Genomic DNA, 10,344 nt, shown 5'->3' with positions numbered 1-10,344 from the left:
CACATGTTCAGGTATTTTCCCCTTAGTCTTTACCTTCATATCCTGTACTTGATATGAATAACACATTAGTTCAGCTTCAATTACACTCTCACCATCACCGTCTATGTCATTAAATGGTGTCATCTCTTCATCATCAGTTCCACTATCTCCTTCATCCATTCCTTGTCTTTCTATATTAGAACCATTCCCTAACACACTGTCATCACCAGAGAATGTTACATCTCCGTCCATTACTTCACTTGCAAGTTCTTCACCATTACTCCATGTGGATCCTAAGTTTAGTCTGGATCTCCTTCAAGTGGTCTTGCCTATAACACCACTTAATCTACATCCTATGCAAACCAGAAGTAAGGTTGAGATCATAAAAAAGAAAGTACTACTTAATAAGCTTCATGATTCTTGTGGTGTTGATTTAGCTCAAGTGGAACCTGCTACCTATAAGTCTGCTTTGAAAACCCTAGTTTGGTTAAATGTTATGAAAGAAGAGTTAAATGCACTTCACCATCAACACACATGGAGTCTAGTTCATTTGCCACCTAACAAGAATCTGGTGGGTTACAAATGGGTGTTCAAACTTAAAACGAACTCCGATGGTTTTATTGCTTAACATAAGGCTCGCTTAGTTGCTAAGAGGTTTAATCAAGAACCTGGTTTGGATTATGAGGAGACTTTTAGTCCTGTGGTTAAGCCAACCACTGTGAGATTAGTTCTAGCTTTGGTAGCACACTTTAATTGGCCCTTGAGGCAGTTGGATGTAAATAATGCATTCTTGCATGGAGTGTTAAATGAAGAGGTATACATGGCTCAACCTCAAGGTTTTGAAGACCATTCTCATCCTGAGCTAATTTGTAGGCTTCACAAGTCCTTATATGGATTAAAACAGGCTCCTCGAGCCTGGAATGAGAGGTTCACAGGTTTTTTTCCATCTCTGGGATTTCAGTCTACATATTCTGATTCTTCCTTGTTTGTTAAAATTGTTGGAAGTGATATTATCATCCTATTACTATATGTGGATGATATTATTATCTCTGGGAATTCTACTTTAACTATTCAGTAGGTCATTCAATCTTTGACAACTGAATTTGATATCAAGGACTTGGGAGAGCTGCATTACTTTATGGGGATCCAGATTACCAAAACTGATCAAGGCTTATTCTTGTCACAGTCAAAGTATATCCAAGATTTATTGGAAAAGGTTGAAATGATGATTGCATGGCCTGTGACACTCCTTGTCTTCCTTACAGTAGACTATTAAAGGATGATGGTATTCCATACAACAATCCAACAGTGTACAGAAGCATCATTGGCGTTTTACAGTATCTCACTTTCACTCGGCCTGATATTGCTTTCTCAGTTCATCAAGTCTGCCAATTTCTGCAGTCTCTAATGGTGTCTCATTTCACAACAGTGAAATGTATTCTACGATATTTCAAGGGTACCTTATTAGTTGGTCTTTTTATACTTGGGGGTGAATTGTCATTAAAGGCTTTTAGTGATGCCAACTGGGTTGGGGACCCTAATGATCGACGGTCAACTATTGGCATGGTTTTCTTTGTAGGCAATAATCCTATTTCATGGTCCTTTAAGAAGCAAAACATGTTTTCCAGGTCATCTACAGAGGCTGTGTATAGAGCTATGTAAACCACAGCTGCTGAGCTTGACTAGATTCAGCAATTGTTACAGTTCATGCATGTTAAAACCTCGTGATGCTCCTGTGCTTTTCTGTGATAATCTTTTTTCCATTGCATTATCGTTTAACCCTATCCAGCATCAACGTACAAAGCATATTGATATCGATGTGCACTTTGTTCGTGAAAGAGTTGTTAAGAAGACATTACTGGTTCAATTTGTTTCTTCTCGGGAATAATTTGCACATATACTAACTAAAGGTCTCAGTGCTCCTTTATTTCACTCTCATTGCTTCAACCTCATGCTTGGTTCCTCCAAGACATGAGTTTGCGGTGGGATGTAAGAGTATAAAGAATGGTTAGGATCATGCCACTTGTCATAAGATGGTAGACCTAAGTTAGTTAGCTAGAGACTTGGTTCTCTATATATACATCAATATAATAGCTTCTACAGTAAGAAATGAAGTCATAACAGATTAATGCAAAACTTCTCTCTCTAAGTTTCTCTCTCACTCTTCTTCTTCGATCTCTCTTTCTCTCTAATTCTTGAAACCCTAGCTATCTTTCTCAATCTTCCTACATTAACAGATAGCAACGTGTGGGAAAAGGTCAGTACATGACACGGCTAGCATCAGAATATTTGTCCAGGGGTCAGATTCTATGGTAGTACGACGTGAGGTCCTGCAACAACATGAACTTCAACTGAACACACAAATATATTCTGCGTAATTTTTTGCTCTACGCAAAACTTTCTCACTTTTGAGAATACAACTGACCACCCTAATTTTGTTACAACTGATCATCATAACTTCTTCAAGTATATCTCTTAGTTTGTGTTAAATAGCTCTGTGATTAACAATCGGTGACATCTCTCAGTTTGTGTTAAACAACTTTGAATTCGTAAAGTCAGGCGATCGAGGAGCATCTCTTAGTTTCTATAAACAGCTCTACTCCAAGTTCGGTTGACTACCTATCCAAGTCTCTATCAATAAGAAATCTCTGAATTATTGTCAGAAGATGTCACCTTATTAGCTTTCTCAGTAAGTGAGGTGTTACCAAGTTATGTTGTTCAGCATGTTAAAAGCCCAACACATTTTATGAATTTTTCATTGGGTAATATATGCATATTAAGCCGCGAACCGAACTAAACAAACCGCAACATTTGTGACCTGGTTTGTGGTTCGTTTGTGGTGAAATATAGGCAAACTGAAGTATACAGATCTAAGCTTTGCATCTGCATATAAATAACGAAAGCACAGTATGATACAATATTATTTTATCCATTATATCTGTGCGCGCGCGCGTGTGCATACATGTAGGTATATATACGGATCTGTATACCTGATTAGCATATTAGCTATAGGATCTCACGTTTTTAAGTACAGACTAGAGTTTGGAAGAAGAGGTGTTTAGAAATAGGATCTCAATATTTATTATTTTAATATTTGGCATATTTTCCCGTCGAAAAGCTACATCTAGTACCTCAACCTAATAATGAAAATGGGCTGGAACTTCCCGTCGAAGTACTTCACACATAAAGTAAGGAAACTGTGCTAGAACTGCCCAACCAGACCTACCCCTCAACCTTATAAACTCTGCAATCAATTGTTAGAATCAATATGCCTTCGAATTGTTCATTTGTATGCTGCTCAATATCCCTTCATTTTCCAACCATCGAATAATTTAAATTGAAGCAACTGAATTTATAAAAGAACAAAGAATATGTAATGAATAAAATATCTCTCAGATGACTCAATTTCTCCCATGAACTATTTAAGTCACCTTTCTATATTGGTATTCAAAATTATCGAAAACTGATCATTAATCCAAGAACATAGTATTTGGAGGGCTCAACGTAGTATCTGGAGGACTCATAGCTCTAGGGTCTAAGTTTTCTATTGTTTACCTTGTTCTTGTGCAGTGCCCAGTTTATTAATCAAAAAAAAAAAAAAAAAAAGAAAAAAAAATATTCAAAAGACTCTTCAGACCAAGCAAGATAGCATATGTGCATTACATTTCAAGAGAAATGGAGGTAAAGAAAATTGGATAGCATATCTAGAAACTAAAATCCTGGGCCACCTTTTAGAAGATTAAGCACAGAGCTTTTCATATGCTTGCCGCTGTCTTGTTCATTTTATCTTTTAGGTATACCATATATAGAATGGCAGGAGTGAGTGTCATTCCTTCATGAAATTCTGGACCTCGAAAAAGTGTCTTGGAAGTAGGCGTAAATTTTGAGAAGAGTGTTATACTTTTGAAGTATTAGCATGATCACCTTCTAGTTTATTAAATATCTACTGATTGCCTTCGGAGTTATTAAATATGTACTGGTTGTGTTTTTTTTATCATGATACAAGTAAACCAGAAAGTTAATACATATCAACCACAAATTGGTTTTAGAAACAGAGGATATGGTTGAAGATTTTCTAGTAAAAAATCTTATAAAATCTTTCAGGAGGCTTGTTCTAGACAAGTTCAGTGGCTAATAAGGAATAGTTTCAATGTGGCAAAAATTATTGAGCCAGCAATCTACTATTTGGATGTTTCCTTTCTGGATTGAAATCACATTGAGCAGCTTTAACGACAGTAGTGAGTTGTCCTATATCTCAGAGTAAATCATAGATGCCTGCAAGCACTATTAATGCAACTAACATTACGAAGATTCTGGTTTGTCTCATTGTGTGCCTAATTTTCAATTAATAAATCAAAGTAAATGTGTCTACTATTTGTGCTGGGCATTGTGCTGAATAACACATTAGCCCATGCCTACTTGTGTTTATCTGTACTATCTGTGTGATAGTGATATAAAATGTGAACATAGTGCACATACTCTCATTGTGATATCTCAGATCTCCTATAACGTGCAGAGCAATTTTATGTAGTTTTGGGTGCTGTACTTCTCAGTAATTTTTGTGATTTACAGCTCAAAATTAGGATGTTGCAGAAATTAGGTATAACAATTGACAATTGTTCTCTGATTAGTCACAACACATTTTTAATACAGATAAAAGTTGGTCCTGAGACACATAATTGTTACCCATTATTGCATAAATTTACTCCTAACAGGTTGTTCTTTTACAGAAATCCTAAAGTTTGTTTGACAGAACACTTCATGCCAAAGCTGTTGGTTGGATCCGTTTGCTGTAAGTATGACATTTCACTCTTAGAAGATTGGCTTTCACTGTGGTGCAAGTTTCTGCATTATAACATAGCCATCCACAGCTGTGAAACAACTTTGCTAATGCAGTTGTAATCTGTTGCAGAATTTGAAGAGATGTTAATAGCATAATCAAAATAGTGAGCTTTTCTTATTATATCTTTTTGGGGTTTTGTCCATTGGAATCTATATGGTATGCTATAATATGTTAACAGTCTTTAAGAGATACCCTAATTTGATTGCTTTTGCTGGTATTTCGTTGTTCTGAGGCGGAGGCCCAGGCTGAGTTTGAATTTGTGGCTGGCTTAGCTGCAGATGGATGGGTGCATGCAAATCATATGCATTACTGATGCTATATGGAGGTTGGGAAGTTTTGCTTCCCCCATTCATATCCCTTGCTTCATAAACCTGAGATTAGAATATTTTGTGTTAGTGTTTGCAAGAGAATACATCTTCGCGTTCGCTGATGAGTATAAGTAACATAATGGCTTTATGTTTTAAGCTCATTTGCTTCCTTTCAGTTTCCCTTTACCTGTTGTTTCTCTTCGCCATTTTGATGAATTATGATATGTGTTAAATAGAAAACTAGAGCTTCATGTATGGACAATACCTTCTTTTGCAGTTCCTCATTCTCTTTAACTATGAGGTCTAGCTTCTTATACAGTTCTATATTCTCTTGATGTATGAAATTTGCCTGAAAATAAAGTGAAAAACAACGTTAGTAAGTATAATTAACCCCACAAACCACCCCCACCACACCAGTCCCCACCCCACCCCCCAACAAAAACAAAAACAAAAAAAAACTAATAAAATGAATTAACATTAATCAACTGCGACCTTCTGGTTCAATTCTTTTATTTCATCATCAAATATCTGGTTTTGCAAAATAGAAGGAAAAATAAAACCAAAATAAGTGCCATGTATGTGCTATATAAAGAAGAGAGCATAAATTATTAACTGAGACTATAATCAAGGCTAAGGCTTTTGATACCTTTTTTGTTCGGACACTTTTCAAACTCATCTCCATCTGGCTTTCCAAATTCTGTAGATCTTTGGCACTTAAACCAGAAAGTTCTTCCCCCATTAACTGCCTGCATAATTTATAGAAGGTGTGGGGTATACTCAAATCGTTCTCACAAACTAGTTTATATTTACTAAATGTTACTTTGTGGTGTATGAGATACCATGTTTTTCCCAATAAATCATTATCTCACATTTCATGGGAAAACCTTAGGTGTTTAAGCAATATTTAGGTAACAGTATCAGGATAATATTGTGAACAGATTTTGCATTTTTGTTGGTGTAAAAGCTTGGTCTCTGGCAAAATCGCTTAAGGAGGAAGGGAACACCCAAATCATTTAGGTTTAGGACAATGTGTTGTTATGCTTCACTGGGGACCTCAGTTATTGAAAAGGTTTTCTGGGTTGGTATTTGGATGAACATTGATTAATTTGGTAGCCTTTTGAATAAGCAACATGAAATATGCATTGTTATGTTTTGGTACTTGAATCAAATTGCTAGGCTATGTTGAAGATTCAATAGAAAGCAATGATTGTACCTGTGGCATTCTTCCAAGTACCGCAATTGCTGCCTCAAGCTTGCTACCTCCCTTTGCCAAAACTGTCAAGTACAAATACAATAAATGTTGTCATGCATGAAATATGAATTCACCAAATGAGCATTTATAGGAGCACTAGAAAATGTTAGCCATTGTAAAATCACATATCAAGAATCTGAAACATGCATATTTTATTTTATCTGTAATATTTTTTGGAAATATATCTCCTTGCATGCTTTTGAACAAACACACAAAAACAAAAACATGCATATAGACAAATTGGGGTAATTCTCAAAGTTCCGTAGCTCATGGCCATGCATGTGTATCCCATATAGGCAGATTTGAATTGTTTTTGGGGCCACGCAGGTATATCTCGTATTTTTCAGTGTGCGCTCTTACTTTTATCATTCGTGAGTATTATTATCCCTTGTTTGATACCAAACGTGCATCTTATGTCTGCTCTAAAGGTTGCCTTTTCACTTATTTAAGCTACTTGGTTACTACTAATGGTACAAAGTTGTTGAGAGCAGGTATCTACGTAATTTTACTGTGAAATAGCAAGAACACCGATAACTTACCCTTTATTGAAATTGAAGGATGTGTTACCAGCCATGCATATATATATATATATATATATATATATATATATATATATATATATATCTTAATTAAGACGTCTAAGTAATTAAGTAGAAGCATGCATCTACCTATATATATGTACAGCAATAGCACAATGTGAGAAGCATTTAATAATTGATATAACAGAAATGCCATGTGGCATTATCTAGTGAATGAGTTAGTTAATGTGGTTAGAAGGGTATTGTTGTAATTAGCATTTGTGGATATATACCATTTGTGGATATATAAGAGGTGATATGTTATTCATTTGAACATTGTAATACTTTCTGAGAGCAATTAATACAATCTCTCTCTCTTTCTCTTCTTTCTTTGAATCTCTCTCGTCTTCTTCCTTTCATCAATTATGCAATCCATTGTTCTTTATAGTTTTCTTCGATTAATATGGTATAATTGCCGAAATTGGTTCGTCATCATTTTCGATTCTGGTGAAGTCTTCCGTTGGTTTGGATGTTGCTCGAAGATTGGGAATCTGGGTTGCATGACGATTGGACATCTGGAGTTCGGTGCTGTTTTGGCGATCTAGTGATGCTTGTTTGGTGATTCAATTGAATTCGTTTTTGTTTCTCGATTCTCGATTTTGTATGCTGCTTATTCTCTGAAGCTGTGGTGTGTGTTTGTTCTTGATTTCATGGTTTGTTTGAATCAAAGATTTTGGGGTTCTTGATCTCTGGATAGAATTGTGATATGATGATTTCTAAAAGTATCATTCTTTCTGTATCTTTTCTTAGAGTATCATTCTCTAGAATTTGTGAATATGATGGGACTTATAGTTTGTGGGTTTGATGAAGAAAGTGTTAGTCTTTTTGTGGACCTTGGAATGTTATTCTCCTGAGTCGAAGTGTTTTATGTGAATCTTGGAGTGTCATTCTCCTGAGTCGAAGTGTTTTATGTAGATCTTGGAGTGTTATTCTCCTAAGTAGAAGTATTGTTCTGTGAATCTTGGAAAGAATTGTGTCTTTTCTTGGAGTATCAGTCTCCTTGTTTGGGTGTTTCTCTGTGAATCTTGGAGAGAATTATATCTGTTCTTGGTGTGTTAGTCTCCATATTTGGTGTTGTTACTTCGATTTATGATTGGTTGAGTATATTTCAATGGTGTCTTCTTCATTCAAGATTGAGAATTTGTTGGGTATGTTGACTATAAAACTCAGAGATGACAATTTCGCCAAATGGGCATTTCAATTTCAGTTGGTTCTTAAAGGGTACAGACTATTTGGTCATTTTGATGGTACAATTGGGTGTCCATCAAGTATGTAGTGAGTAAAGACACTGGTATTACCAAGGAGATTACTGCAGAATTTCTTGAATGAGAGTTTACTATCAGTTTATTGCTTGCCATACCAACAGATGAGGCAATGGAATATGTCCTAGGATGTAGGATTGCTTTTGAAGCATGGTTGAGTCTTCTTGAACGTTATGCTTCTGTTTTGAAATCCAGAGTTAATCATTTGAAAACCTAGTTGCATACGATTCAGAAAATACAAATAACATTGATAAATACTTGTTGCGATTGAAGCATATTAGAGATCAGTTGATGGCTGTAGAAGAGACAGTTTCTGACAATGACATTATCATTGCTGGGTTGGCAGGTTTGCCTAAGGAATATGGTGTTATTAGAACTATTATCTTGGCAAAGGAATCTTCAATCACTTTAAGAGAATTTCATGCACAATTGCTTGGTAGTAAAAAAGAGATTGAAGGAGAAATGAATCTAGTATCTCAAAATATGGCTGCTCTTTTTGTTCAAGGTTCTCAATCTGGCCAGAATACTAGTTTGGGGTCTATCATGTATGGTAATGGATCTTCAAATGGTGCATCTTCATCGAATTCTCAAAGTCATGATCATATACCTGCTATTACATAAGGTACTATTGTTCAACAAACACAGGGTGCATTTAATAATTCTCATCAAAATGGACATCAAGATCAAGATCACTCGTATGGCTGGTTTTGTGGGTCAGTCTAGTTTTGGACATTAGCCAAGATTCAAGTCTCAAAACTACAATGTGGGTTACAGGTCTAGAAATGGTGGTCAATACAGGAATAATAACAACAACTATAAAAGTGGTAACAACCTTAGAGGAAGAGGGTTTCATAATTCTGCAGGGTCAAGACAAGTTCATAATGGTATTGGATCATGATCAGGCAATACAGAAGTAAGAAAAAAAATGTTGTCATTGAATGTTAGATTTGTAATAAAAGGGGACATAATGCAGTAAACTGTTTTCACAGAAACACAAGTAATGCAAGATATGTGGAAAAAGGGAGCACTCTGTGCTTGATTGCTTTCATAGAGGCAATTATACATTTCAAGGTCAACCACCACCATCATCTTTATTTGCCATGAATGCACAACAAACATCCCAAATTCTTCCTAAGGATTCGTGGACTGTGGATTTGGGCGCTTCACACCATATGACTGCAAATATAACTGCATTAAATCAAGTGGCTCCTTATCAAGGTTTTGATAATATAACCCTTGGTAATGGTTCAAGCTTACCAATTCAACATATTGGTTCCACTGCAATTCGCACTGATAATCATTATCTTGTTCTCAGTAAAGTTCTTCATGTTCCAAATATTGCAAGAAGTCTCATTTCAGTTAAACAACTATGTGCAGATAATAACAGCTGGTTTATATGTGATGAATGTGAATTTTCTGTGCAAGACAAGAAGATAAGGGAGGTGATGTATCACAGAAAGATTAAACCAGAAGAGCTATTTCAGATTAAACCAGAAGAGCTATTTCAGATTCTAGTGGTTAAAGCTTCTCGAGGGTTAGAGTCTGTTACAAAGGATCCAGTGGCTTACTTAGGGACAATGGTGAAGTCAAATATTTGGCATCAAAGGTTGGGGCACCCTACTTATGATACCATGGCTTCAATGTTGCAACAGTCTAAGGTTGTACACAAGTTAGATGATACATGTACTACTTGTATTTCTTGTATTAGAGGAAAAATGTCTAGGATACCATTTCCTATTAGAAATGATAAATGTTTGGTTCCTTTTGAGAAAGTTCATACTGATGTTTGGGGTTCAACTCCTGTAAAATATGAGGAAAGATTTAGATTCTATGTATTGTTTATTGATGACTATACCAGATTTACTTGGATATTTCCCATGTGCAACAGATCTGATGTGTATGCAATTTTTGTCAAATTCTATAGTTTCATTCACGCTCAGTTTGGGATATCAATTAAAGGATTCCAAACAGATGGTGGAGATGAATACACTAGCAAGAGATTTACATCATTTTTGGCTGCAAAAGGTATTATGTAGTTTATTTCCTGTCCTTACACACCTCAACATAATGGTATTTCTGAGAGGAAACATAGACATGTGGTGGACACTGCTCTCACTTTATT

At 35.8% G+C, this 10,344-nt stretch overlaps 2 protein-coding genes across 2 annotated transcripts; one reads left to right on the top strand and one right to left on the bottom strand.

The window, feature by feature from the left end:
- Nucleotides 1-1,212: 1,212 nt before the first annotated feature.
- On the top strand, nt 1,213-1,641 carry LOC137725001 (uncharacterized mitochondrial protein AtMg00810-like). Its single transcript, XM_068463620.1, has one exon. It carries the CDS (start codon nt 1,213-1,215, stop codon nt 1,639-1,641), a length of 429 nt encoding a protein of 142 aa, XP_068319721.1.
- A 3,097-nt stretch (nt 1,642-4,738) lies between these two features.
- Nucleotides 4,739-6,751, bottom strand: LOC137725000 (MADS-box transcription factor 27-like). The gene is made up of 7 exons (XM_068463619.1): nt 6,743-6,751; nt 6,344-6,405; nt 5,779-5,876; nt 5,623-5,666; nt 5,396-5,479; nt 4,999-5,193; nt 4,739-4,882 (listed from the first exon to the last, which is right to left on the bottom strand). Exons 1-7 carry the CDS (start codon nt 6,749-6,751, stop codon nt 4,739-4,741), a joined length of 636 nt encoding a protein of 211 aa, XP_068319720.1.
- Between the last annotated feature and the right edge of the window lie 3,593 nt (nt 6,752-10,344).

The sequence above is a fragment of the Pyrus communis genome, chromosome 2 (genome assembly GCF_963583255.1).
Source record: "Pyrus communis chromosome 2, drPyrComm1.1, whole genome shotgun sequence".
NCBI lineage: Eukaryota > Viridiplantae > Streptophyta > Magnoliopsida > Rosales > Rosaceae > Pyrus > Pyrus communis.
The sequence above is the reverse complement of the archived record's forward strand: the minus strand, read 5'-3'. Positions and strand labels throughout refer to the sequence as shown.

What these genes read in the sequence shown, in the direction of transcription:
- LOC137725000 (XM_068463619.1), bottom strand. An exon ending in TAAAAGAATTGAACCAGAAG is followed by an intron (nt 5,480 to 5,622) that starts GTCGCAGTTGAT and finishes CTTTATTTTCAG; the next exon opens with GCAAATTTCATACATCAAGA. An exon ending in ATGAGGAACTGCAAAAGAAG is followed by an intron (nt 5,194 to 5,395) that starts GTATTGTCCATA and finishes TTCTAATCTCAG; the next exon opens with GTTTATGAAGCAAGGGATAT.
- LOC137725001 (XM_068463620.1), top strand. Translation starts at nt 1,213, where the DNA reads ATGGCCTGTGACACTCCTTGTCTTCCTTACAGTAGACTATTAAAGGAT.